This window comes from Trichechus manatus, unplaced genomic scaffold, assembly GCF_000243295.1.
Source record: "Trichechus manatus latirostris isolate Lorelei unplaced genomic scaffold, TriManLat1.0 scaffold00201, whole genome shotgun sequence".
Lineage (NCBI taxonomy): Eukaryota > Metazoa > Chordata > Mammalia > Sirenia > Trichechidae > Trichechus > Trichechus manatus.
In genome coordinates, this window is record NW_004444137.1 from 4,133,295 (window position 1) to 4,161,087 (window position 27,793).

Genomic DNA, 27,793 nt, shown 5'->3' on the forward strand with positions numbered 1-27,793 from the left:
AGGATCAGTCTCACTGGTTTAGAATACAGGTAGTCCCTGACTTAGGATTCCAGTGACGATGAACCGCTCTTACGACTGTCCTTTTTTTTCTGTAGTTCTTATTGTTAGTAATGTGTACGACATACAGTGTTGCGGCATGTAATGTGTTGCTGTTATCATTCTCAGATGTTCACTTGCAGATGTTCAATGTTGTGATTTACTGATCAAAACACTGCCGTATACCCTGCTGTAGCCTGGTCTACAAGAAGTTTGTGTCAGTGTGGGTGTAGGGATTGGTAACAGAATGTTGGGCAATGTTCAACTCTAATGAATTACGCTCGACAGTCATTAGGAGTCTGACTTCATTGTTCTGACACTGACGCTGACAAATAAAGATTGTATTATAAAGACACTGAAAATAAAAGGCAATAATAACAAAAACTAAAAAAAAAGGTATTCCACTTATGTCAGAACCAGCTTATGATGGAGTCATCAGAACGTAACTTTGTCTTAAGTCATGGAGCACCTGTATTGTGAAATGGAGGAGAAAGTTTTGGTTGACACAGGACCCACAGGTCACTCTGGAACAATCATAAAAAAATCAAAAACCAAACCCGTTGTTGTTGAGTCTATTTGGTCTCAAAAAAAAGAAAAAAAAAAAAAAAAGAAAATATCAAACCTTTTGCTGACACATAGCAACACTATAATACAAAGTAGAACTGCCCCATAGAGTTACCAAGGAGCACCTGGTAGATTCACACTGCTGACCTTTTGATTAGCAGCCCTAGCTCTTAACCACTATGCCACCAGGGTTTCCATTTCTAACTCAGAGCGACCCTATAGGACCAAGTAGAACTGCCCTATAGGGTTTCCAAGGAGAAGCTGGTGGATTCAAACTTCTGACTTTTTGGTGAGCAGCTGAGCGCTTAACCACTGTGCCACCAGGGATTCTGAACAATCATAGATGGTATTAAAGAATGAAAACCCACAGTACCCTGATCCCAAGGGAGCAGCAAGCCTAATACATGGGATAAAGGCCACGCTAAACTTTGTGTAAGGAGCCCTGGTGGCTCCTGGTTAAACGTTCGGCTGCTAACTGAAAGGCTGGTGGATCAAACCCATCCAGAGTCTGGTGTGGGGAAAGTACTGGCGATCTGCTCCCTTAAAAAATTTTGATGTTGTTTGGTGCCATTGAGTCAGTTCCGACTCATAGTGACCTCATGTATAACAGAAGTAGACAGTGCCCGGTCCTGTGCCATCCTCACAATAGTTGCTATGTTTGAGCCCATTGTTGCATTCACTGTGAGAGTCCACCTCATTGAAGGTCTTCCTCTTTTTTGCTGACGTTCTACTTTACAAAGCATGATATCCTTCTCCAGGAACTGGTCCTTCCTGATAGTATGTCCAAAGTACATGAGACCAAGTCTCGCCAACTTAGCTTCTAAAGAGCATTCTGGCTGTGCCTCTTCCAAGACAGATGTTTGTTCTTCTGGCAATCGATGATATATTTCATATTCTTCACCAACACCATTAATTCAAAAGCATCAATTCTTTGGTCTTCCTTATTCGTTGTCCAGCTTTCGCATGCATATGAGGCGATTGAAAATACCATGGCTTTCAGCAGGTGCACGTTAGTCTGCAAGTGACATCTTTGCTTAGGGTCCAGGAAACGCAAAGGAGCTCGGCTGCTAACCAAAAGATCGCCAGTTTGACTCCACCAGCCGCTCCTTGGAAACCATATGGAGTCGTTCTACACTGTCCTACACTGTCCTATAGGGTCACTATGAATTGGAATCAACTCGATGGCATTGGTTTGGTGTTTTTGTTTGTTGGTCTTTGTTTTTAGGGTCGTAAGTTTCGCTGTGAGTCGGAACAGATTGAAGGGCACACAAAAAGAACCACCGCATGGTAGGAGGAAGACATCTCAGCTTCCAATATATGTGAGCTACACACTCTCCTGTTTTACTTAAATTATTTGAAACGTTAACAAAAGCAGCTCTGGTCCTCAGGACCCCAAAGATGTTGAAATAGTTCAAAAAGACGAAAATCAAGCTCGGTTGGAAAGACAAACTGAGAGCCCGGATGTGGGCGTAGCGGGAGGGAAGGTCTCACCGAGCCTTCGCTACTCCTTGCCCCTCCCTCGCCGTTCTGGGCCCGCCCCGCCCCTCGCCGTCCTGGGCCCCGCCCCCCCCCCCGCAGAGCCGCGCCCCGCCCCTTCTCCATCCAGACTCCGCCGGCCCACAGCCCCGCCCGCCCCCTGCACAGTCCCGCCCCTCCCCTAGAAGCCCCGCCCCTTGCGGAAGGGCTCTCCCGGCAGAGCCCCGCCCCTCGCGTCATTTCCTGTCGACACGGAAAGGCTGTCCCGGAGCGGCGATCTCACGAGGGTGAGTGGGTGTCGTCTTTCTAGTTCAGTGCCGAGCTTCGCGTCCCCTTCAGCCCTGCGTCCTCTCCGCTCGGGGTACTGGGATCCCTGCGGACGTTCACGTCCCCGCACCCGCCCCGCCGTCGTCCCGGATCCGCGTCCGTTTCCGGTGAAAACAGCTCCGAGCGGGTCCGTCCGGCCTTCCCGCCTCCGGCCCGGGGACCCGCGCGCCCCCTTTCCTGTCGGAGCCCCCCACCGACCCCTCCCCACCTCGCGCCCCGAAAGGCCCCGCGGGGGCTCGTCGTCTGCGTCCCCCGCCCCGTCCCCTGGGCTCGCAGGGCGGCGCCGGCCGCGCCCCACGGCCTCAGGACGAGTCAGAAAGTTTGGTTCATTCCGTCATTTTCAGTCAAATGATCTGTTTCTTCCTCTCATTCCTGAAGCTTATAATTTCCTTAAAGTTCAGTTGATATTTACTTAATTTTTACTATGAAATTGGGTTTCCTTTTTCCCACAGATTTGAACAACAGGCTTATTTATTTAAAACCTTCCCCATCCTGTGTGTTTTGAAGGTCCCTGGTGGCCCAAACGGTGGGCGCAGGTGTGCTGACCTATAGTGGTTAAGAGCTGTGGCTGCTACCAGAAATCTCCGCAGTTCGAGTCCACCTGGCGCTCCTTGGAAACCCCGTGGGGCAGTTCTACTCTGTCCTGTAGGGTCGCTGTGAGTTGGAATCGCCTCAATGGCAACGGTGTTTTGGTTGTTTATTTTCTACTAATCTTGAAAAAGATGTTTTAAATCCACCCCGTGGCACTTCGCAAGAGAAGCCTGTGCTTTTGTAAAGATCATAGCCAAGAAAACCCTGTGGGGCAGTTCTGTGCTGTAACACATGGAGTTGTCAGCAGTCCTGTCAACGTAGGGAAATGGGTTTTTTCTTTCTTTCTTCCTTGGTTTTTCAATATTATGTTTGTAAAGATACGTTTATTTCAAGATCACTGCGTTGTTCACATTCCTTGGTTTTGAGTTCTTTGATTCTTCATGGTGACAGTGACTCTAAATTGGTTGTTTGCCAGTTGAAACATAGGTTATAAAAACTTTTCCTGTAATCGGATTCTAAGTATATGAACAATCTTTTGCTTTTTGATTTGTTTAGTTTTGCTTCCATTATCTGATTTTTGTTTACTTTCATTTTGATGTCACTGTGCAAGAACTGTGGCCTACCTAATATCTCTCTTATTTTATTTTTTGAGATTGTTTCACAGGTTTATTTCTGGTTGAAGACAACACAATATCCACTAGTAGGAGAGTTGTTAAATACAGTAAGATATTGTCTTATTTGGAATTAGCTGACTTTTTTTATGACTCAGTACATGATCATGTTTGATGAATGTTCAGTCACTGTATCCAAGTGTCTTTGATAAAGATTTAATTTGTAGTCACTAATTTGTTGTTAGGTTCCCTGGAGTCGATTCTGACTGGTAATGATACCATGTGACAGGGTGGATCTGCCCCATAGGGTTTTCTAGGCTGTAATCTTTATGGGAGCAGATCACCAGGTTTTGGGTTCGAACTACCAACCTTTCCTTTAGCAGCTGAGGGTTTAACCCTGCACCACCCGTATTCCTTATTGCACCACCAGGGCTCCTTATTCACTAATTTACATATACTAAAGCCTCAGCATGCTTACATTTTATTGCATTACAAACATGGTGATTTCGGTGGGAATTGTTTTTAATTTTTCCCTCCAAGCTTCATGATTAATCAGTTTTTCTTTGAATTTGTATGTTTCTATTTAGTCATGTTTGCAACCTGCATTATTATGTGCATACGTAAACACGAATATCCTGATGAACTGATGTTTAATTTTCCCTTTCGTTAGATCCATCAAGTTAATTCCATCTTACGGCAACCCCATGTGACACTGAGTAGAACTGCCCCATAGGGTTTCCAAGGAGCGCCTGGTGGATTCGAACTGCTGATCTTTCGGTTAGTAGCTGAACTCTTAACCACTAGCCTTTTAACTTAGCCAGTAGTCGCTAAGCTCAGGAAATAAAGTGTGCGCCTCCCCTTGTACCCTATTAAAGGCTGAGCCCAGGTCTATTCATGCTCTCTGATTCTCCCCTTCTTTAGGACTCTTGTGAATCTGTGTTTGATCTTCAAGTATGCTTACCTTTAGATCCTGTGAATGACACACAATCATTCCTTTGTTTTGGGTGTTGAATGTTAAACTGCAGCTTTGTGTAACAAAAGAAACCCCCACCTGTTTCCACACAGGTGGTCCCTGCAGGTGACCCCCTCTGCATGGCTCTGTGTTTCCTCCTGCAGTGGGCTCTCATTTACCTCTTCATATTTGTCTAATATTAACACAAGCCCCAGCTCTCTAATCCTATGGTGGGTCTTTCTGGCATGACCAGTTTCCACTCTGTGTCTCCTGTTTAGTATAAACTATCAGGTGAGGACCAAGAGGCCCAGCACAAGTCACAAAGGCAGTCCTATCACTCTGGAAATTCCAGGGGTTTAGAGGTTCCCTCCCAGGAGCCAGGACAAAGGCCAGAACTCTGTTTGGGATTGTTAGTTGCCACTGAGTCCGTTCTGCCTCATGGTGACCCCAAGTGTGCAGAATACAACTGCTCCATAGGGTGTTCAAGGCTGTGACCTTTCATAAGCAGATCAGCAGGCCTGTCTTCTGTGACGCCTCTGGGTGGGTTCGAACCGGCAACCTTTCGGCTAGTAGTTGAGCATTTAACTGTTTGTGCCACCCAGCTGCCATAGAGCTCTCTTTAGGTGAGATCTAATTCTTTACCACAGAGGTAGAATTGAAATACGTCCATCACACTAAAATACTGAAAAACATGAAGAGAAAATGATAGTGAGAATCCGGCCAGGAAATCCATGGTTTAAAGACAGCTGCTCTCAATCTGGTTAACTATACTGTTGGTAGGTGTGTACCTTAGGTTTCTATAAAAGACATTTGATAGTTTCATGAATTAGTTTTACATATTATTCCCAGGGCCTTACACATTCTTACACTATCATGTTAATAAGGAATCCTGGTGGTGGAATGGTTAAGAGCTCAGCTGCTAACGGAAAGTTTGGAAGTTTAACCCACCTAGCTCCTGTATGAGACAAAGACCTGGCAATCTGCTTCCCTAATGACTACAGTATAGAAAAACTTATGGGGCAGCTCTACTGTGTCATATGGGGTCGGTAGGAGTCGGAATCGACTTGACTGCACCTAACAATAACATCATCATGTTAATAGTAGTAAAAATAGTAACTAATTATGTATATGCATATGTGTGTGTTTATATAATGACCTTATAACTAATTCTTTGTTGTTGGTTTTTAACTTGTTTCAAGTTGCCTCAGTAGGAATCCCTCAGCCAATGTCCTTTCTCTGGTGTCTGTTTTACTTGCCTTTTTGATTCTTTGAGTTCAGTTCTAGAACCCAATCGCCTGCATTTTGTCATTTATTAAGATGTTTGACCCAAGGCAAGTTAGAGTCTGTGACATAGTTTTGTTTCTCTCTCAGGTATGAACCGATCCTTTCTGTTATGATCACGAGGTTAGATCCTAACCTTTCCTGAAAGCCTTTTATTGACACTTTGTCATCGATAATGGGACAGATTGTTTCTCTGGTTCATCTATTATACGTTACTTTGTGGATAGAACATAATATTTATCACTTGGTTAAAGAAAACCGCTTGTTGAATTGTTTTTTTTCATTTCTATATTTTTTTTATCATCCACAGAAATGTAAAATCTGCAGTGGATCTCGTGTCTTCAGTACCCCTTAAGCAGTAACTCCCCGTTCTCTCCTCCCGAGTCCCTGCTAGTAGCTAATAAACTTTGGTCCTTATACTGTAATCATAGATTAAAATTAGGGATGTATAACTTGCTGAAAATGATGTTACATGGACCCAGCCATAGCCTTACCTCAATTAAAACTGATTCATATGCTTCTTGCCTCCCCTCATATTGTGTGAAAATAAGAACAACCTCCCCCTCCACCAGGGCACGGTGGACCCTTGGAGAAATGAGTGTTTCATGTTAGCTACTATTGATATACAAGGATTTGTCCCCAGAAGGAGTGGGTGTGCTTGTGTCCTGCTCAGAGGGCTTTGTAAAGGGGCATAATGTGGATGAACTACAGGAACCTGGTCTGCCTGGGTGAGGTAGAAGTCAGGACCTGCCCCGGGATGGCTTTGTATTTTCCATTGTGAGTCTCTTGAGAGCCCCTGCCTTTCTACACTGAGTTTCCCTTCCCTTCTTTATGGGAATGATTGAGGCTTTGTGGATTCAGAACGGAAGAGCTTCATAGTGTGCCATCTGCACTTTGACCTTTCTTTTCCTTCAAATGATCTGCCCTGAGTTGATGGTGGTTCCAAAACTTGAGTGTGCATAAACCCTGTGGCCAGCATTGCACACATCCAGTGTCCTGCTTACTCCCCTGTAGTTTTCATTTCGTAGCCCCTAGACGAATGTTTAGAGGTGTGCACCTTTAAAATGATCCCTAAACGTTTAAAAGGAAGAGGAGAGTGGCTCCTTTAAAAAAAGAAAAAAATATTGTGGTAAAATATATGTAACTAAAGTTTTGCCATTTTCACCATTTTTAAGTGTAGAGTTCAGTGACATTAAATATATTAATGATGTTGTGCAACCAACTCCACCTTCTAATTCCAAAACTTTTTCATCATTTCAAACAGGAACTCAGCACCCCTTAAGCAATAACTCCCAATTCCCTCCTCCCTGAGTCCCTGGTAGCCACTAACAGACTTTGGTCCCTGTGCTTTTGCCTCTTATTGCATGGAAGTTATATCGTATAACATTTGTCCTGTTGTGTCTCACTGATTTCACTTAGCATAATGTTTTCAGGGTTCATCCATGCTGAAGCGTGAACAAAATTTCTCTTTCATTTGATGTGTTTTTTATATCATTCATTCATCTGTTGATGGCCACTTGAGTTGTTACCACCTTTTGGGTATTGTGAACAGGGTTGTAATGCACATTGGTATGCAAGTATCTTTTTGAATCCCTGCTTTCACATACTTTGGGTTCAAACTGCCAATTTAAAGATGGAGTGTCTGGGTCATATGGTAATTCAGTGTTTAACTTTTTGAGGAGCTGCCGAGTTATTTTCCACAGTGGTTGTGTTATTTTCTGTTCTCACCCACAGTGCGTGAGGGTTCCGGTTTCTCTACATCCTCACGAACACTTGTTCTTTCCCAGTTTCTGATGTAGCCATCCTAGTGGGTGTGAAGTGGTATCCCATGTGGTTTTGATTTTCATTTCTCTAGTGCCTAGATGACCCTGAGCGTCTTTTCATATGCTTGTTGGGCGTTTGGTTATCTTCTCTGGAGAAATGTCTATTTAAGTCCCTTGACCATTTTTTTAAACTTTGGAAGTAAATCGCCTGGCCTTTCTTCCTAGTTTGTCTTAGACTGGAAGTTCCCCTGAAACCTGTTCAGCATCACGGGAACATGCAAGTCCCCACTGACAGACGGTGGTGGTTGTGCATGAGGTGTATTGGTCTAGAAGCTGTGTTTTCCGTGTGAGGGGCGTGAATTCTACCTCTGAACAATCACTGTCCCCATTTTCCATCATACTCCCACTGCCATGGAGTCAATTCCAAGTCATAGCGGCCCTATATGACAAAGTAAAACTGCCCCATAAGGTTTCCAAGGCTGTAGATCTTTATGGAAGTAAACTGCCACATCTTTCTCCCGTGGAGCGGTTAGTAGGTGGGAACCACTGACTTTTTGATTAGCAGTCAAGCACTTTAACCATTATGCCATTGGGCTCCTCTATTATAATAGGGGTGGCTGTTTGACACACAACTTAGCCATAACATAGACAGAGTCACTGGGTGTCATCCTTTCCCATGTAAACAGTGCAAACCTAAGAAGGAGAAAATAGGCCTTTCCCTCATCCTTCAGTCTTCCTTTTTCTCATACAGCAGCCAGCTGCCACAGTGAGAATGCAGGCGTTTGGTGATGGAGGCAGAGCAGGCAGGAAGCAGGAGCCTGGGCCACTGATTACTTCACAGAGCGCCTGTCACATCCTGCACTGTAACCTCTGGACTTGTTGTTACAGGAGGAGATAAAATGATAAAAGTCATACTTGTTTTGGTTTTCTGGAGTCACTGGGGTGGCGCCTACGTTAGGTAATAAGCCTTGCACAGGCTGGAGGCTGGGAGAGGCGAGCAGTTCCTGGCTGGACCACTGAAGCCGGCAGAGGGGTGGGGGGCGCAGACAGCACTCGTGGGCGGGCTTGGACAGGGCATCTGTGACAGAATATTCCTTCCTTCAGTTACAGGCTCCAGAGCAGTGAGTGTTTGGATGTGGATACCCCAGGGAAAATTGTGAAAATGCAGATTTTTATCTTGATTTCGGCTTGAGATTCTCTACATCAAACAAGCTCCCAGTTTATGTTGAAAATAACTATTGTAGAAATAGGATGTGAGTTAAAACCAGAGAATGCTGTTAGAGAAATGAATAACAGGCTGGATAATGCTTAAAGAGCAGCCACTGGTATACAAATCTTGCGAGAGAGAAGAGAAAGAGAAAACATTTACTCAAAGACCAAGAAATTAAACAGCAGGTATCAGCTGGGTGGGGTGGAGGGGAGGAAAGAAACGGGAACAGTCGTGGGGGCTGCTCCTTAGAGAAAACTGAATGAATTTCTGATTTATTGATTGATCAATTATTGTAAGGTTGAAAGAGAACGTTTCCAGATTTCTGGAAAGACTGCTGGTGTCATGGATAGACAGTGAACAACGACAACAGAAAACCCTAAAAACCTCAAGGGGAGGAAAGAGATGTTATTTACAAAGTCAACAGGAAAAATACTGATTGCATATTACCGTGGTATAAGTGAAATCAGAATTTAAAAAAAAAACAAAAAACAAAGCACAACTAAAGAGTTTTAACTGCACTTAATTACAAATCAATGATGCATGGTGAGTTCATTGACTTAAACTGAAAAAATACATTCTTAAAATTCGCTAAAGTTTATATTAAAAGTGTGTAGGTTCTATAAAGATGAACCCTTAACTTTATAGGTGAACCCTCAACCTAAGCTTTGGACTCCTGACACCATGGAGGAAGCCAGGTTCACGTGTTCCAGCCTGGGCAGGCCTGGATGCCTCTCATGCTCTGGGATGATTAAGCCCCTCCTGTGACATTGTGGCCAGAGGAAGAGGCCTGTGGAGCTGCATGAAGAATGCAAGTGTGTGCTCTGAAAGGCTGGAGCAGGATCTGTCTTAAGTACAAACGCCCTCAGGATGGAGCATGGCCTTGAGCCTGGGGGGATGCCCTGTCCAGGGAAAGAGCTGAAGACCAAGATCCTGTTACTTCCTCCTTGCTCACCACTGTCTCATTCCATTTCAGGTTCCAGGTGTGGCACAGGGAAAGTTAGTCCACCCTAGGCAGCTGGAGACCAAGAGCAACGTTGCACATCCATGCAATCACAAGTAAGGATTTTAGCTGCTCTGACTGGTGTGTGGACCAGACATCATTCATCTGCTTCCAAACTGCCTAGTGGCTCTGCTTCCCCTGCCGCCCCTCTTCCTGAAGAGGCTTCCTGGGCTTAGAGAGCACATTCACTTAGACTTCCAGAAGCTGGAGTCAGGAAATGGTGCGTATTACAGAGAACTGAGGTACTGTAACTCTAGGGGGTGAGGCTGCATATGAATTATTGGGGTAGTGTGTGCTCCAGGCCTTGAGGTTTCTCAGTGAGGTAAATAGGTGGCAAAGGAGACCATGGAACTCAGACCTAAGAGGCATCCTGGTGCCCTGCTCCACTGTCACTGGGTCCTTCCTCTACACAGGTGGATTTTCAAGCCTTGGATGCCTGGGGCCACCTTCCTTCTGTGACTCTGATGCATCATGGGGTGTTAACATCCCTGTCCTGGGCCTTGGTTCTTTGTGTTCAGTGACAGAACCTCCTGACCAGAGTCTGAAGATAGAGCAGCTCTGGCGGAGGAGACCGAGCCCCAGATCCTCCAGAGCCATCCTTGTCCCATCACTGCACATAGTTTTCTAGGCTTCCCCGGTGCACTGATGCCTTTTCTTTGCAGTTCTGTAACTGCAGCTCCATCTCACATGGTATGATGTGGTGGAAAACTGGGGAGAGAGTTGGTAGTGAAAGGCCCTGACTGTTAATGGGGTCCTGGTGGGGTTGGTCCTCTCATGAAGTCACCAGCGAAATGAGGCGAAGGACAGTGTGTCCAGCTGGATCATGTGTGGGGTCTCCAGATCCATCCTTCTTCGAGGGATGCTCTTTGAGGCTTTCCGGTGTGTGGGAAGCATGTTTCCCCAGTTTGTGTCTTTGTCCTCCCACCCATCTCCGTCTAGAGCTGGTAGTGAGTCCCTGTAATTTTCACTTGCTCTCCCCAGTCTCGGATAACCAAAACCAAACCTGTTGTCATCGATTCCAACTCATAGGGACTCTATAGGACAGAGTAGAACTGCTCCATGTGGTTTCCAGGAAGTACCTGGTGGATTTGAACTGCCAACCTTTTGGTTAGCAGCCACCATACCTCTTAAACACTACGCCACCAGGTTTTCCACTGTCTCGAATGGGAAATTAAAATAAAAGTGTTCTATTTTGCTAGAGAAGCTCAACATATGAGATGGTGTATTTAACTCTTGGGTTTATAGTTTCTATAGGAAGAAAATTTCTATATCAGTTTATGTTTCTATTGAGAATTTTTCAATTTAATGGATATAAATTTTTCAGACACTGAAAAATGCCTTATTTTAACTGATGGAAAAGTAAAAATTCAAAAGTAAAGCATGTTATTTCTCCTACTTTGTTACACAAAAGGGAGCTTCAAATTTACAGTTGCTTTTTAATTAACACATTTGCCTGAGGTCTTTATAACGATAGATAGCTTAAATCTATTTTCTGGTAACAATCCGTAATACTGTATATGGTTGATACTTGTTTATTGTTTTGACTGTCCCACCACAAATGGACACTTGATTGTGTCCAGTATTTTACAAAGCTTGTTTTAGTGAATATAAGTGTAAATGTCTAAGATCCAGGTATCAAACGTTGAGACATACAAGGCCTTCTGAACTAAAACAAGTTAAATCAAAATGAAGTTTTACATGACTTTGTAAAATTATTATGTGAAAATTGTATTTCTTTCATGTTTTAAGCCATTGCTTTAAGCTTTTATTGTCAGCTATATCATCTGCATAAACTGTTCGTTGTGTAGTTTAAATAATAAGAATCTAAATCCCTGATAAGATATAGATCTTCTCCGTTTTTATGGCCTCCCATTGTGTCCCACCCTGATGTCATCTACCTCCTGCTTGGAGATGATTGCTCTTTGCTTTTGAGAAGTTTATTATTATTACAGTTATTATTTCGATTACTATAGCTTTGGCAGCCAAGTCTTTTTTTTTCTTTAAATAACATCTTATTGTTTTTTTCAACGAAGGTTGACACAGCAATTTAGGTTCCCACTGAACAATGTCTGTGTAAATTGTTCAGTGACAATGGTTATCCTCTTCATAATTTGTGAACATTCTGAATATTTCTGTTCTGGTTGTTCCCATCAGTTTAGGTTCCCTGCCCCCTTACATTCTTTGCTTTCAAAAAATTGTTGACCATTGGGTCTCATACAGCTGATTTTTTAATGGAGCACAGTACTCACAGGTGATGGTCTTTATTTTGTGAGCCAATATGTTATGTAGCTAAAAGGTGACCTTGGGCTGGTTTTGGTTCAAGGTTGAAGGAGTATCTCAGGACAACATTCTTGGGGAATCCTCCAGTCTTTTATTTTTGTTGTTGTTTAGGTTTTTTGTTTTTTTTTTCTAAATTTGAGATTCTGTTCCACGTTTTTTCTACCATTCTATCAGGGTCCGTCTACTGTAACCCTGATCAGAATTGTCAGTAGTGGTAGCTAGGTGCTATCCCATCTAGTTCTTCTGGTCTCAGGGTAAGAGAGCCTATGGTTCATGTAGACTGTCCTATAGACTAATTTCTTTTATGAGTCTTTGGTTTTCTTCTCTCTCTTTTGCTGCAGAGGAGTAGAGAACAATGGTTGTGTCTTAGAGGGTGGCTCACAAGCTTTTAAGACCCCAGTCACTTCTCACCAAACTAGAATAGAGAACATAAACTTTATGAAGTCTTATGCCAGTTGACCGAGGTGTCCCACAACACTATGGTCCTAATCCTCCAAACCCAGGAAACCAACCCCTTGGGGTGTTTGGTTACATCTAAAGAAGTATTGCTAAATGTGACACCCAAGTCTGAATACCTAAAAAGTCTGTGTTGTTTAGTTTTACCTCTTTTGAGCTTTCTGTAAATACACATCTGTCTGGGTTCTTCTGTGACTTGTTTTCCTGAGAATGCTTTTGAGTTTAATACATCCTGGTGTCTGTAGGTCTAGTCTACCCATCTTGCTATGTATGCAAGCTACCATTTTATGAATGGGCCACAATTTACCTGCGTATTGTAGAGCTTACAGAACTTGTGTGGTTCAGGTGTAACTCTTGTTCTTGTGAATGTTGCTGCTCTTATTCTCTTCATTCTCTTTGCAAACTCTTAAGTGCTTTTGCACAGTCATTCTCTAGTGAGGGGAAATCTCTGTGTCGCATGTCATAGCCAAGTTCAAATTTACTAAAAGAGCCGATGTATTTTACAAATTTTCCCTCCCACAAAATATCCGTATATATGTTATTTTTTCCATTGGCTTATTGGAGCCTGGTGGCGCAGTGGCTAAGAGTTCTACTGGTAACCAACAGGTCGGCAGTTTAAATCTAGCAGTTGCTCCTTGAAAACCGTACATGGCAATTGTACTCTCTCCTATAGGGTTGCTATGAGTCGGCAATGGGTTTTTTTGTTTCTTTTATTTAATGAAGTAATTTTTGCTCTTCAAATCCGTGTATAAAATGATATTTTACTTTGATTTTATTGTTCAAGTACCTTACACTACTTCGCTACTGAAAACACTGTGCATATTTCCCATTGTTAACTTCTATCTCTGTGACTTTGTAGGATGATGCAGTGATTAAAAGCTCTGCTGCTAACCAGAAGGTCAGCAGTTTGCATCCACCAGCCATGCGTTGGAAACTCTTTGGGGCAGTTCTACTCTGTCCTGTAAGGTTGCTGTGAGTCAGAATCGACTCGATGGCAGCGGGTTTTGTTTTGTGTTGTTTTTTGTAAACTTCGGAAAATCTCCCCCTAGTGTGTAACTTATTTTCTCACTCATTTTTGCTGCCCTTTGATGAATTGCTGTGAATTTTAATATAGTGGAATTTGTCAGTCTCTTCCCTTTTGTCTGAATCTGCTTATTTAAGATTTTTTTTCTATTCTGATGTCATAAGATCAGTTCCTTGTAACTTCTGAAAGTATTATAGTTTTACATTCTCATATTTAAAGCTGATCTACCTGGAATTGATTTTTGCATATGGAGTACATAGGAATAGACTATTCCAATTAGATAATTATTCGATAAAGAACAAACATTTTCCTTCTACTTGATTCTGACTGATGGCAACCTATGTGTTTCAAAGTAGAACTACACTCAGTGGCTAATTTATGGGAAGTAGACTGCCAGACTTTTCTTCCAAGGTGCTTGTATCTTTCCTTCAACCTCCAGTCTTTTGGTTAATATCTGAGCACTTAATCATTTACACAACCCATGGATTCCAATTAATTGATTCTACCCCACATATTGTGAGTGCTTTCTACCACTGCCCTGCAGAGCTTACTGTGTCAACTTTCTATAGATATTGGTGGACCTTTTCTGGGATGTTTGTTTGTTTATTTTTGTTGATCTATTATGTATTTTTATAATGATACTGTTCTTTCTGATATAGCTTCATTTATAAAATATCTGAATATGACTATATATCTGATATACGTGGACAAGCCCACACTTTATTCTTTAGACTATCTTAGCTGCTTGTGGACATTTACAATTACATACACTTTTTTTTTAACTTAAACTAGCCAAAGTTCATTTCTTTCTTTTTGCTTCTATTGTACTTTAGGTGAAGATTTACAGAACAAATAGTTTCTCATTTAACAGTCAGGACACATATTATTTTATGACTTTGGTTAACAACCCCACAACATGTCAACCCTCTCCCTTCTCGACCTTCTTTTTTTTTGGTGAAAATATACATAGCCAAAGATACACCATTTCAAAAATTTCTACAGGCACAAGTCAGTGACATCGATTACATTCTTCCAGTTGTGCTGCTATTTTCACTTTAGATGAAGGTTTACAGAACAAAACAGTTTCTCATTAAACAGTTAGTACACGTTACCCTATGACAATGGTTAACAACCCCACTACATGTCAACACTGTCCTTACTCAACCTTGGGTTCCCTATCACCAGCTTTTCTGTCCCCTTCTGCCTTCTAGTCCTTGTCCCTGGACTGCTATGCCTCATTAGTCCCATTATCTTTTATAGGGCTGTCCACTCCCTGGCTGAACGGTGAACCTCAGAAGTGACTTCACTACTGAGCCAAAAGGGTGTCTAGGGGCCATACTCTCGGGGTTTCTCCAGTCTCTTTCAGGCCAGTAAATCTGTGTTAGAATTTTGTTCTACATCCTTCTCCAGCTCTGTCCAGAACCCTCTGTTGTATCCTGGTCAGAGCAGTGAGTGGTGGGAGCCGGGCACCATCTAGCTGTACTGGACTCAGTCTGGTGGAGGCCTTGGTAGTTGTGGTCCATTAGTCCTTTGGACTAATCTTTTCCTTGTATCCTGTTCTCTTCATTCCCTTGCTCCCGAAGGGGTGAGACCAGTGTAGTATCTTAGATGGCTGCTGACAGACTTTTAAGACTCCAGATGCTGCTCACCAGGGTAGAATGTAGAACATTGTCTTTATGAACTGTGTTATGTCAGTTGAGTTATATGTTCCTCGAGACCATGGTCCCCACAGCCCTCCGCCCAGCAATTCAGTCCCTCAGGGAGTTTGGATGTGTCTATGGAGCTTCCATGACCTTTCCTGGTACAAGCCGTGCTGGTTTCCCCAGTATTGTGTACTGTCTCACCCTTCATCAAAGATACCACTTATCTATTGCCTATTTAGTATTTCCCCCCACCCCTTCCATCCCTGGTAACCAACAAAGATTGTTACTTTTTTTGTGTAAACTTTTTCATGGGTTTTTACAATAGAGGTCTCATACAATATTTGTCCGTTTGTGACTGATTTATTTCACTCAGCATAATGTCCTCCAGTTTCATCCGTGTTATGAGATGCTTCACAGATTCATCATTTTCTTTTATCGTTGCATAGTACTCCATTATTGGTATGTACCATAGTTTGTTTATCCATTAATCTGTTGATGGGTATCTAGTTTGTTTCCATCTTTTTGCTATTGTGAACAATGCTGTCATGAATATGGGTGTGCATATGTCTATTCGAGTGACAGCTCTTATTTCTCTAGGATATATTCCTAGGAGTGGGATTACTGGATCGTATGGTATTTCTGTTTCTACTTTTCTAAGGAAACGCCATACCATTTTCCAAAATGGTTGTATCACTTTTCATTCCCATCAGCAGTGCATAAGAGTTCCGATTTCACCGCAGCCTCTCCAACATTTGTAATTTCCAGAATTTTTGATTCGTGCCAGTAATGCCGGGGTCAGATGGTATCTCATTGTGGTTTTAATTTACATTTCTCTAATGCCTAGTGATCGCGAGCGTTTCCTCATGTGTCTTTTGGCTGCTTGAATGTCTTCTTTAGTGAAGTGTCTCTTCATTTCCTGTGCCCATTCTTTAGTAGGATTATTTGTCTGTTTTTGTAGAGGTGTTGGATTTTCTTGTAGATAACAGAGATTAGACGTTCGTTTGACTTGTACTATCCAAGCATTTTTTCCCAGTCTGTAGGTTCTCTTTTTACTCTTTTGGTGAAGTCTTTTGAAGAGCATAGGTGTTTGATTTTTAGAAGAGCCCAGTTACCTAGCTTATCTTCTGGGGTTTGTGTGTTGATAGGTATGGTTTGTATCCTCTTAATGCCACGTATTAGGGCCTGTAGCATTGATCCTATTTTTTCTTCTATGAACTTTATAGTTTTTGGCTTTATATTTAGGTCCTTGATCCATTTTGAATTAGTCTTTGTATATGGTGTGAGGTATGGGTCCTGTTTCATGTCTTTTCAGATGGATATCCAGTTTTGCCAGCATCATTTGTTAGAAAGACTGTCTTTTTCCCATTTAATGGACTTTGGGCCCTTGTCAAAGATCAGGTGACCATAGGTGGATGGAGTTACATTTGGGTTCTCAATTCTGTTCCATTGGTCAATCTATCTGTCAATGTACCAGTACCAGGCTGTTTTGACTACTGTAGCTGTATAGTAGGTTTTGAGGTCAGGTAGTGTGAGCCCTCCAACTTTATTATTCTTCTTCAGCAGTGCTTTACTTATTCAGGGCTTCTTCCCTTTCAGTATAAAGTTGATGATTAGTTGTTCCATCTCTTCAAAGAATGTTGTTGACATTTGGATCGGGATTGCATTGTATTTGTAAGTTGCTTTGGGTAGAATTGTCATTTTCACAATGTTGACTCTACCTATCCATGAGCACAATTACATGTACATTTTTAAAGAATTTTTGTGAAGTTCAGAAAAATAAAATTGCTTGGAATTTTATGGAAGTTCATTGGAAATAATGATCTATTTGTGAACAGTTGTCTAAGAGCGTGTACTATCTTTTCGTTTGTTTCAGTCTGTGTGTCATCTAATAGTGTTTTATAATTCCTTCATTAGGATCTCTTATTAACTATACTCGTTTTGATACATCCCGTTCTTACTAAAAACATGAATCTTTTTAAAATTAATTTCTCAACTGCTTGTTGCTAGTGTATATAAACGAAATATTTAAAATAATCCCTAACTTGATATTTATTTTGTAATCTGAATACTGTCACCGCTATTGTCAGCTGCACTGTCTCTGAGAGTTCTACACAACCAATTATTTAACCTGAAAATATAGATTGGGGTGTTTTTTCTTCTTAACATTCATCTTTATCTTTTTTCTTTTTCTTTTTTGGCATGTATTGGCTACAGCCTCTACAATAACACTGAACAGGAGCGGCATAATAGATGTTCTCGGTTGTTACCTGCCTTTACTAGAAAAGTATTGACATTTTCTGCAAGTGTGTGCTTTGCTGTACAGGTTTTGTATGTGTCCATTTTCATCATTTCTTATCTGATTATGGCTAAAATCCTGTAACATGGCTCGCATCTTTTACATTTGCCCCCAAATGCAGATTCTTTAAGAACTGTCATATCATTTTTCATCTCTGATCAAAGGCGTAAAATTGCTCTGCATTTCACTCAGATGAGAAGCCAGAGACTTTTCAGAGGCCAGCACTTTCCCCAGAGTATGATATACCCACTGGCTCCAGTCACCTCTCCAAATTCCTCTACTATTTTCTCTCCAGCATCTCACCCTGCTCTGGTCATGCGGGTGTTTGGGTTTCCCTAAAACATACTACGGACACTCGTATCTGCTGACCTGTGCTCTGGTGTTTCCTCCTCCTGGAACAGTCTATTCTCAGCTGTCCCTTCAGTAATTCCTTTGCATATCTCAAGTCTTAGCTCTGATCACTGTTTTCAGTGAATTCAATTAATTAGGCTATTGTGGTCTCAGGGCAAATGACTGCGCCCCAGACTGGAGGGACACATAGGTACTCTGCTCCTGGGGTTCTTCTCTGGAATGATTGTATCTGGCTATCTGTCCCTCCAATTTCGGGGGCTGTCCTTTTCCTGTGACTTCAAACTCTTGGTTCAGTATGTTCAGCTTTTTTCTTGAGAATGGGAGTGATGACTTCCAAGCTCGTATCAGACCAAAACCTGAAAGTCTTCATTTGTGTTTTGTATCATTACTATTGTGTGTTTTGTTTACTTACTTGATAGTATTTATTCATGCTGCTTTTATTCTTCCGGTGCCCCAGTGTACATGTTTACCTTTTGCTAATGACCATTTCAGTTTGTGAATAACTAGTGTATCTTCCCTTTCCAACCCATGAAGGTCAGTGGCACTCTTTCACTGCTGTACTCCTACACTGGAAGTTTTTAAAGTTGATGACCATCTGAAATATATGCGTGTTTACAAAATCATCATAGAGCACTTTCAAGTTTTTAGAATTAAAATGTATTTTTCCTTACCAAGCCAGGTCTATGTTGTGTTTCCTAAAATAACTATTTTGCTTTTCCCTGAACTAACTTGCTAAAAATATATGTTTCTGTGACTCCTTATCCCCTGACCACGCTGCATTTTTCATAGACCTTACCATCACGTGACTTTATATTGTTGTTAGTTGCTCTCTTAGTTATCTAGTGCTTTTATAAAAGTAATACCACAGGTGGGTGGCTTTAACGAACAGAAATTTATACTTTCACAGTTTCAGAGGCTAGAAATCTGAATTCAGGGCGCCAGCTCCGGGGTAAGGCTGTCTCTGTGGACTCTAGGGGAAGGTCCTTGTCATCAGTCTTCCCTGGTCTAGGAGCTTCTCAGTGCAGGGACCCTGGGTCTAAAGGACACGCTCCGCTCTTGACTCTTGCTTGGTTGCAGGAGATCCCCCCACCCCCCACCCCCCACTCTCGCTTCTCTTATATCTCAAAAGAGACTGACTCAAGATATAATGTAATCCTGTAGATTTCATTGTGGTTTGTTACAATAACTGCCTTTAATTCCGTCATTAACATCTTAGAGGTTAGGATTTACATCACATAGGTAATTACATCAGATTACAAAATGGAGGACAACCACACAATACTAGGAATCGTGCCCTAGCCAAATTGACATACATCTTTTGGAGATACAATTCCATCCATAACGGTTGCTGTGGAGTCAATTCTGGCTCATAGAGACCCCATGTGTGCAGAGCTCCATATGATTTTCAAGGCTCTGATCTGTCAGAACAGATTGCAAGAGCTGTCTTCCAAGGAACCTCTGGGTGGCTTTGAACCACCAGCCTTTTGACTAGCAGTCAAGCACTTATAACTTGGGCCACCCAGGGAACTTGACATTATATTTTGTTTATTAACCACCCACACCCAAAGAAGTTATGATCCATGTGTCTCTGGGTATTTGTGGTTTGTTCAGTGCTGTATCTGCTTTGCCTGTGTGAAGTAGGCTCTGTGTGAATATTACCTAGTTTTAATAAATGACAGAGCCTCATATAAGTTTGTGGTGTAGTGAATTACTTAATATGGCTGTTCTAGTCATAGTTTTTGTAACTCCAACCAAATGATTGGGTGGGACCATGCTAATAAGGTATATGGAACTCTAAATGAGGGGATTGGTCAGCTTTGCCATTCTGCTAGGCTTAAAATGAGCCATACCAGAGGTGTGAAGAGAGGATCTCACCACCACCAAAGAAATAGAAGCAGGAGTGGAGCGTGTCTTTTGGACCTGTGGTCCCTGTGCAGAGACCCTTCTAGACTCAGGAGACAGAGAATTGTAGCACCAAAGACAGCAAGATGTCGAGAAGCAGTAGCAGAGGAATGGCAACAGCAGAGGCAGGAGAACCAGTAGAGTGGCAGGAGACCAGCAAGAGATGGCATGGTGAGCTTTCCAGCCCACAGAATGAGAAAGCTGAGTGCCTCCAGGCAGGAGGCTTGCAGGCAGAGTAGGGTGACTCTCAGCACTTGGTGGAGCTCGGTTTGCTGAACCAGAAGGCTAGAGCTGAGTGCCTTCAGTCCTAGGCTTCCTGGCAGACTGGGGTAGTTCAGGACACTTACTGGAAGAGCTAAAAAGGCTTTGTAATACTTGTGCAAGTAGGGCAGAGGACAAGGGAGCAGAGAGGTGGGCTGGCGGGCCCAGCTGAGAAGAGACTGTCATGATGGAAGAACCGTATGCTGAGCCTTCCTGAGTCTGAATTGTAACCCATTACTTCCCTAATAAAGCTCATAATCGTGAGTATTGTCTGTGAGCTCCGTGTGGCCACTGCAGTGAATTGCTGAATTCAGAAGGGAAGTAGAGAATGCTCTGGGAGGGAAAATAGGTATCAGAATTGGTAAAGATGGTGGAGAGAGAAGGCGTGTCTGCCCTCTGCCTCATAGGAATCAGCTTTGGGCTGTTCTTGATTCTCATTCCACCTTGCGAAGTTATAGGAGGTAAGACACTGCTTCTGCTGAGCCATTATTATAAAGGGCCTGAAGGGAAGTAGACTTGCCTGAGACACTGGGCTTTGCCAGGAGAAGGACATCCAGGTTGTCTGAATTGAAGAGGATGTTTCCTTTGTCTCCTGTCCCCACTACCCAGCAGGCTCTAGATCATCCACGTAATTGAGGAACAACAGCCAGAATAACAGGCAAACTGTAGGCATATGCACAGAAACGTAGATGTCAGAAATTCAGTCTTTGGCATATTGATCTGCTTTCTGACCCTGACTCGGCAACATACCATTTGTTTAACATTGAATAAATGATTGATTTTAACTTTCCATGTGGTAACCTATCTGAAGCAATATCTACTTAGGAAGGGCATGAGAAATAATGAACTAGTGTGCTGAAAGTTTTTCGCAAATTCCTTGCAATATTTTAGTTGCTCAATCAATGCAACATTTTATCATGAGTATGTTGTAGGAATGGAAGTTAGGGTTTTTCTTGGCTTTAAAATACGTAACGTGCTGCACTGCAGTGGAGGAGACTTTTGAATGTGGCACTGGCTGAATGATTGCTGTGACACTATCGTACCACGATTGATTACGAGTGATCTCAGCAGCTCACTTCACCCCGTAGCCTATCTTTGCTACAGTTGCGCAGCTGTTTAGTAAAATTGTTGCATCAGAAGTGCCGTGTAGCTGTCTTTTGTGTGCTCACTACATGTGGGGAGCTAAACGGTTGATGCTATTTCACAGACGCCACTCCTGCATCTCAGGCGATGCCAGTGGTCAGAGTTCAGGTGGTCATGCTTGTGTACCTTCCAAGGGCTGCAGATGTGAGAAAATTTTGGAGTGGATCGTCCACAGGGTTGGTGTCTGTCTGTTTCCTAGGATGCATGAGTAGTGTAACAGGTAAATCCCCTGCACATCAATGAACTTACTAGAAAACGTGAATGTTAACTTCTTGTTCATGGTCAGCAAACACAAGGGTATGCTATTCTGATTTTTAAAAGATTAGGCTGTTATAACATTTGTGTGTGGGGGTCTGGGTTTGTTTTGTTGAAGGGAGGGTCACTCATTACTGTACAGTAGCTTTGGGTCTCAGAGTTTGAAAATTGTGATAACTCGATTCTCTTGTTTCCTGTCTCTCAGTTCATCTCCTTTAACCTTTGCAATACTCTTGCCTGTCTCCATGAAGGTAGAGTGCATGACAGTGCACTTGTACAGTTATTGAAAACTAGGTGAGAGACACATAAAAATCTGCAGTTCCTCAAAATAATATTTCCTTGTTAGCAGGTGGTCCTGTCACCCCCTGATCACCTGGAGTTCCTTAAGAAAACGTGACAAGCTTTGGGCCTTGAGTTGGGTTGCCCTTTGTGCAGTCCACTGCGGCCCCGTGGCTGGTAAGGCGCAAAAGGAAAAACTGCCAGTCCTGCAGTGTGTCCCAGTTGTTAACATTTCATCCTGCTTTCACTCTGTGTTTCATGTTTTGTTAAATAGTCTGCAGGGTCCTGTGCAAGGAGGTGAACTTTTTATTTCACAAGGAAGAGATGATCCGAATGGAGAAATAGAGCTTTCACTGTAGAGTATTTTTCCAGTTGATGCTATGTGTTCTGACTGTTCTAGACCATAAAGGTAGAGAGGAATGAGACTACAACTGGTCACAGTCAGACTGTGGAAAGAGAAGTTCATTGTGTTGAAAGGATTGTTGAGTCTATGAGACAGGATGCAGTCCTTGAAGAAATGAATGTAGACAGTGAAGGGATGAGGCGGATGGGTAACTCCTAGGGTAGACCTTAGTAGAACACAAAACTTGTGTCAAATCCCCATGAAATCTCAGTTCCCCAGGACTGTCAGCCTCACCCTTCCTTTCACACACAATGGAGTATGTGGTACTTTGCTGAACCAGAATATGTGATAATTTTTAGGACTCAGTGGCTGTTGAGGATGTGGCTGTGGACTTTACAGAGGAAGAGTGGGCATTGCTGGATCTTTCTCAGAGGCAACTCTACAGGGATGTGATGATGGAAATCTTCAGAAGTCTGGCCTCAGTAGGTATGGATTAAAAAAGAAACAAACCGATTGCCATTGAGTCAATTTTGACTCTTAGGGACCCTATAGGGCAGAGTAGAACTGCCCCATAGGGTTTCCAAGGAGATCCTGTTGGATTCGAATTCCTGATGTTTTGGTTTGCAGCCATAGTTGTTACTTCATTTTTAATATTTTGCAACCAAATACGTCTTTCCCATCGACATTAGTGCACTATGTGGGCGAAGGAATGGGAAAACGTTAAATAAGACAAGTATGGTCGTTTGCTGTCTGGAACATGCGTATCTTGGTTTCCCGTGAATACAAAACTCTGTGTGTTAAACTGACTTCTCATTTCGACTGTGGTTAGAAGTCTTAAGGCTCTTTACATGTTGTAAATGTGAGTGTTCACTTCAGGAGTTTCTTTGGTACACAGAGAGAATGTTTGTGGTCTGGGACTATGTAAAGAGTCTTACTCTGTTTATTACAAATATGACGTGATTATTTTGCTGTAAATGAATTCACACCTGCCAATCACCAGAGATGCTGAGGACCAAAATACTGGCTCAGTGTCAGGTTCATTGCTCCTGCCTCTCTTCCCTAATGATAAGCCTTTCTCCATGATCACCTCATCAGCTACACCCATTTGTTCTCCCAGAGAAGCAAGAGGAAGATCTAAGGAGAACGCAGATAGCACTTGTCCAGGACCACTGTGTCAGGGGCACCAGGAGGCAAGAATTGTTTGAAGGACTGGGCCTGCATGGAGGGAATGAGATTTGAAAAAATCAATTTACAAAAGTCTCTTGGTTTGAAGAGTTTGTGCTTCACAGATACCTGAGCTTGCTTTTCTGACTTTCATCAATCCTAACACACCTGGTTCATGGAGAAAGACTGTCCCCTTTTCCTCTTTTATGTTCCATGTACATTGTGTCCAATACCTTTCTACTTTGCTCTTCTAATTACACCCTATTTATGTCACCATCACTCTCAGTCTTCATGGAAGTATTTCCTAGTAAATTGCTTTCTCAACATTGCCAAAGTACAGAAACAGCAAAATGTGTCAGAAGCTTTCTTTGCTCACAGCTACCTTTTCCCTCTGAGTATTTTCTCTCCTTTTTGTTTCATGTTGTGAACCTCACCTTAAATCATTGGGTCAGCTTCTCAAAACCTTATTGATGGAGAAAAGCTATCCACTGAAAATGTAATAGTACGATTCATGAAAAATGACACCTGGTTCTCAATGTTAGAAGTCTGCGAATTGCATGGCACTGAAGAGCAGAATAACAACCAGAAAACACATGTGAGGTGAGTGTCATTTACGCAGAGATAGCAGTGCTTCAGGAGAGAGTCTTAGGTATAATGACATAAAATATTTATATACCTAAGGAACCCAAGTGGGACAAATGGTTAGGCACTTGATCTCTTAACGAAAAGATTGGCAATTCGAACCTATCCAGTGGCTCTGTGGGAGAAACACCTGGCAATCTGCTTCCGTAATAATTTCAGCCAAGAAAACCTTATGGAGCCGTTATCCTCTGCCACATGTGGTCACTGTGAATTGGCATTAACTCAGCAGCACTGAAACAACTAGTGTAACCACCCACACATACGTATGCGTGTACACACACACGCATGTATGTATAGAAACCCATTACTGTCAAGTCTGTTCAAACTCACAGCAACTCTGTAGGACAGAGTAGAACTGCCCCATAGGGTTTCCAAGGCTGTAATCTTTAAGGAAGCGGACTGCTGCATCTTTCTCCCATGTAGCTGCTTTTAGGTTCAAAATACCAACCTTTTGGTTAGTAGCCAAGTGCTTAATCACAGCACCAGAAGGGTTCCTGGGTTTTTATGAATATATATGTGTGTAATGTATGTATGTATGTGTATACGTATGTATGTATGCATGCGTGCATGTGTACGCACATACACACTCCTTACATTTTGACATGGTTAGGTTCAAAAGACCAGATAGTTTTGCGAAAATCAGCATTATGTGAAAATAAAGGATTTTCTGTTTCTATTTTCAGACCATCCATTTGTCCAGTTTTTTTTATTTAGAAAATATGAGCATAGACATAAGAACAGCTAAGATTTAGTTAAGTACTGATTACCGTGACGAGTCATTCCTGAATTATTCCTTTGTGAGGAAGGAGGTTTGGAGGAGACAAAGCTGGATAGACCCAGGCTGTGTGCTTGGAGGGCCCATGGCTTAACCACTTCACCTTCCTCCTGTGGTGGGTCAGAGCTGCTTTCATGGAGCCACCTCCAGGGCTCCAGTCCCAACCCTACAAGCCCTTCTTTCCAGATCTGAGCACCTACACTGCTCTCCAGGCCTGGCGAGTCACCAAGGCTCAGGGCTTTTGTGAGGGAGCTGTGAGGCTAGCTACACAACCAGCACCACTGAGGTGGAGTCTTCAGGCCCAGTTCACATCACTTTGGGATGTCATTAAACTTGCAAGCTTTTCTTCCGAACACCGTCTCCATTTTATTTCTTAACTTTCCACCCCACAGCAATTTTTGAGTTGCAGGGCCTCGGGTCGCATAGGAAATAGGAACCCAGAAGAGGTCCCTGCTGGCTGAGAACTGCCTGTGCATCCACCTAGAGGCTGTGGCCACAGAGGAGCCCGGACCTGTTCAGGACCTAGATGTGGCAACCCTGTCAGCAGGAGGGACTGGAGGGCATGGGGTAGTACTGCCCAGGTTCTCTGAGGCAATTCTGAGACCCTCCTCATTAATATACAAAATAATTAGTAGGTTTTTTATATTATCATAAATGCAAAATGTCAGATAATGATTAAGGAGTAGGGATGTCTGTGCATGTGCACATCTCATACCTGTTACTGTCTTTTCCAACTCTTGGCAGTGCTGCTCGGTGGTTTTGAACCACTAGCCTTTTGGTCACAGAAGGTCACTAAGCTGGAATCAACAGCACTTAATAAGAACGATTATATATATATATACATATACACACATGGCAGTACAGATTTGTGACATCCACTTATGTGTATAAAAAATCAGCTCTAATATTGTGTTCACAGAATTTTCACCGGACGATATTTTTGTAAATGTGAGTCAGATAATTAATATTTGAAACATTTCACTTAAATACAATTGTTAGAGAGCACCATATTTTAAAAACAGTAAAAATAATGGTAGCATGTCTGCTAGATGATTTAATCTATGAAACATGAGAGAGTTCAGAGCAAAAAATCATGTTTAATGTGTATGGTAATGGTGTAATAGTAACAAATTTGAATCCAACATCATGCCTATTTTTAACAGAAGCCATATGTTAGAGAACCTCTGTGAAAGTAATGAAGATAATCATTGTGGACAGACCTTCAGCCAGATTCCAAATTTTTCTGTGCTAAAAAGAACTGCGGATGCATATCCTTCTGAGCGCCTTGAGTGTGGAAAATCCTTGATGAATCATTCATCACTTAAACATCATATCACATCTCACTCTGGATGCAGTGCCTATCAGTGTAAAGAATGTAGAGGAGCCTACAGTTGTCCCTCTTACCTCAGCACTGCTGTGAGAACTCTTACTGAAGAGACATTCTGTAAACGTAAGGAGTGCGGCAAAGGCTTTCATCGTTCCTCAAACCTCAGTATATATATGAAAATTCACAGTGGAGAGAAGGTCTGTGTATGTAAGGAATGTGGGAAAGCCTTTAGTCAGTCCTCAGACCTCACTATACATATGAGAACTCACAGTGGAGAGATGGTTTATGTATGTAAGGAATGTGGGAAAACCTTTTGTCACTTCTCAAACCTCACTGCACATATAAGAACGCACAGTGGAGAGAGTTCTTATATATGTAATGAACGTAGGAAAGCCTTTTGTTACTCCTCAGATCTCACTGCACATATGAGAATTCACAGTGGAGAAAGGGTTTATGAATGTAAGGAATGTGGCAAAACCTGTAGTCAGTACTCACACCTCACTTCACATGTAAGAACTCACAATGGTGAGAGGCCTTACGAATGTAAGGAATGTGGAAAAGCCTTTAGTCGGTCCTCAAACCTCACTGTACATATGAGAAATCACTGTGGAGAGAGATGCTATGAATGTGTGGACTGCGGCAATGCCTTTCGTTACTCCTCACACCTCACTGTAAATACTAGAACTCACGGTGGTCAGAGGCCTTATGAATGTAAGGAATGTGGCAAAGCCTTTAGTGACTCCTCAAACCTTAGTACACATATAAGAACTCACAGTGGTGAGAGGCCTTTTGAATGTAAGGAATGTGGCAAAGCCTTTAGTAACTCCTCAAACCTCACTACACATATAAGAACTCACAGTGGTGAGAGGCCTTATGAATGTAAGGAATGTGGCAGAGCGTTTAGTGACTCCTCAAACCTTACTACACATAAAAGAATTCACAGTGGTGAGAGGCCTTACAAATGTAAGGAATGTGGGAAAGCCTTTAGTCGGTCCTCATACCTGACTTCACATAGAAGAACACATACTGGTGAGAGGCCTTATGAATGTAAGGAATGTGGGAAAGCCTATAGTCACTCCTCACACCTCCGTGAACATATGAGAACTCACTATGGAGAAAGACCTTACAAATGTATGGAATGTGGGAAAAGCTTTTGTTACTCTTCAAACCACACTAAACATATGAGAACTCACAGTGGTAAGAGGCCTTATGAATGTAAGGAATGTGGCAAAGTCTTTAGATGGTCCTCACACTTCACTGCACATTTAAGAACTCACGGTGGGAGACCTTATGAATGTGGGGAATGTGGCAAAGCCTTTAGTCGGTCCTCTTACCTCCCTTCACATATAAGAACTCACAGCGGTGAGAGGCCTTATGAATGTAAGGAATGTGGCAAAGCCTTTAGTCGGTCCTCTCACCTCACTTCACATATAAGAACTCACAGTGGTGAGAGGCCTTATGAATGTAAGGAATGTGGCAAAGCCTTTAGTGACTCCTCAAACCTCAGTTCACATATAAGAATTCACAGTGGTGAGAGGCCTTATGACTGTAAGGAATGTGGCAAAGCCTTTAGTCGGTACTCATACCTGACTTCACATAGAAGAACACATAGTGGTGAGAGGCCTTATGAATGTAAGGAATGTGGCAAAGCCTTTTATCAGTTCTCACAGCTCACTAGACATGTAAGAATTCATAGTGGAGAGAGGCCTTCAGTAAGAAATGTGGGAAAGGCTTTAGTTATTCCTCATCCCTCACTGAATACATAAGAAATCACTCTGGAGAGAAACATTTTGAATATACTATACAGAATGTGGGAAATTTTGTTGTAATTCCTCAAACCTCACTAATCATAAAAAATTATGGCTTAGAAATGCTTTATAAATGTAAGGAGTTTGTCCATG

At 42.4% G+C, this 27,793-nt stretch overlaps 1 protein-coding gene and 1 pseudogene across 3 annotated transcripts; one reads left to right on the forward strand and one right to left on the reverse strand.

Moving 5' to 3' along the window:
- Nucleotides 1-4,639, reverse strand: part of LOC105756869 (serine/threonine-protein kinase MARK2 pseudogene) — a 6,067-nt pseudogene extending 1,428 nt beyond the window's left edge.
- Nucleotides 4,267-27,793, forward strand: LOC101353860 (zinc finger protein 420-like). 3 transcript variants are annotated; one of them, XM_023742130.1, is made up of 5 exons: nucleotides 4,267-4,322; nucleotides 9,725-9,971; nucleotides 22,344-22,470; nucleotides 23,601-23,748; nucleotides 25,729-27,793. In XM_023742130.1, the coding sequence occupies exons 2-5, from the start codon at nucleotides 9,969-9,971 to the stop codon at nucleotides 27,656-27,658; spliced, it is 2,208 nt and encodes a 735-aa protein (XP_023597898.1). In that variant the 5' UTR covers nucleotides 4,267-4,322; nucleotides 9,725-9,968; the 3' UTR covers nucleotides 27,659-27,793. The 3 variants fall into 3 exon arrangements, with proteins under 3 accessions (XP_023597898.1, XP_023597899.1, XP_023597900.1); XM_023742131.1 differs by lacking the exon at nucleotides 4,267-4,322 and having other exon boundaries at nucleotides 9,579-9,971; XM_023742132.1 differs by lacking the exons at nucleotides 4,267-4,322; nucleotides 9,725-9,971 and having other exon boundaries at nucleotides 22,430-22,466.

Bases quoted from the DNA above. Each gene is read 5' to 3' on its own strand.
- LOC101353860 (XM_023742130.1), top strand. The intron at 22,471-23,600 runs GTATGGATTAAA...TCATTGGGTCAG, and splicing joins CAGAAGTCTGGCCTCAGTAG to CTTCTCAAAACCTTATTGAT. The intron at 23,749-25,728 runs GTGAGTGTCATT...TATTTTTAACAG, and splicing joins AACCAGAAAACACATGTGAG to AAGCCATATGTTAGAGAACC.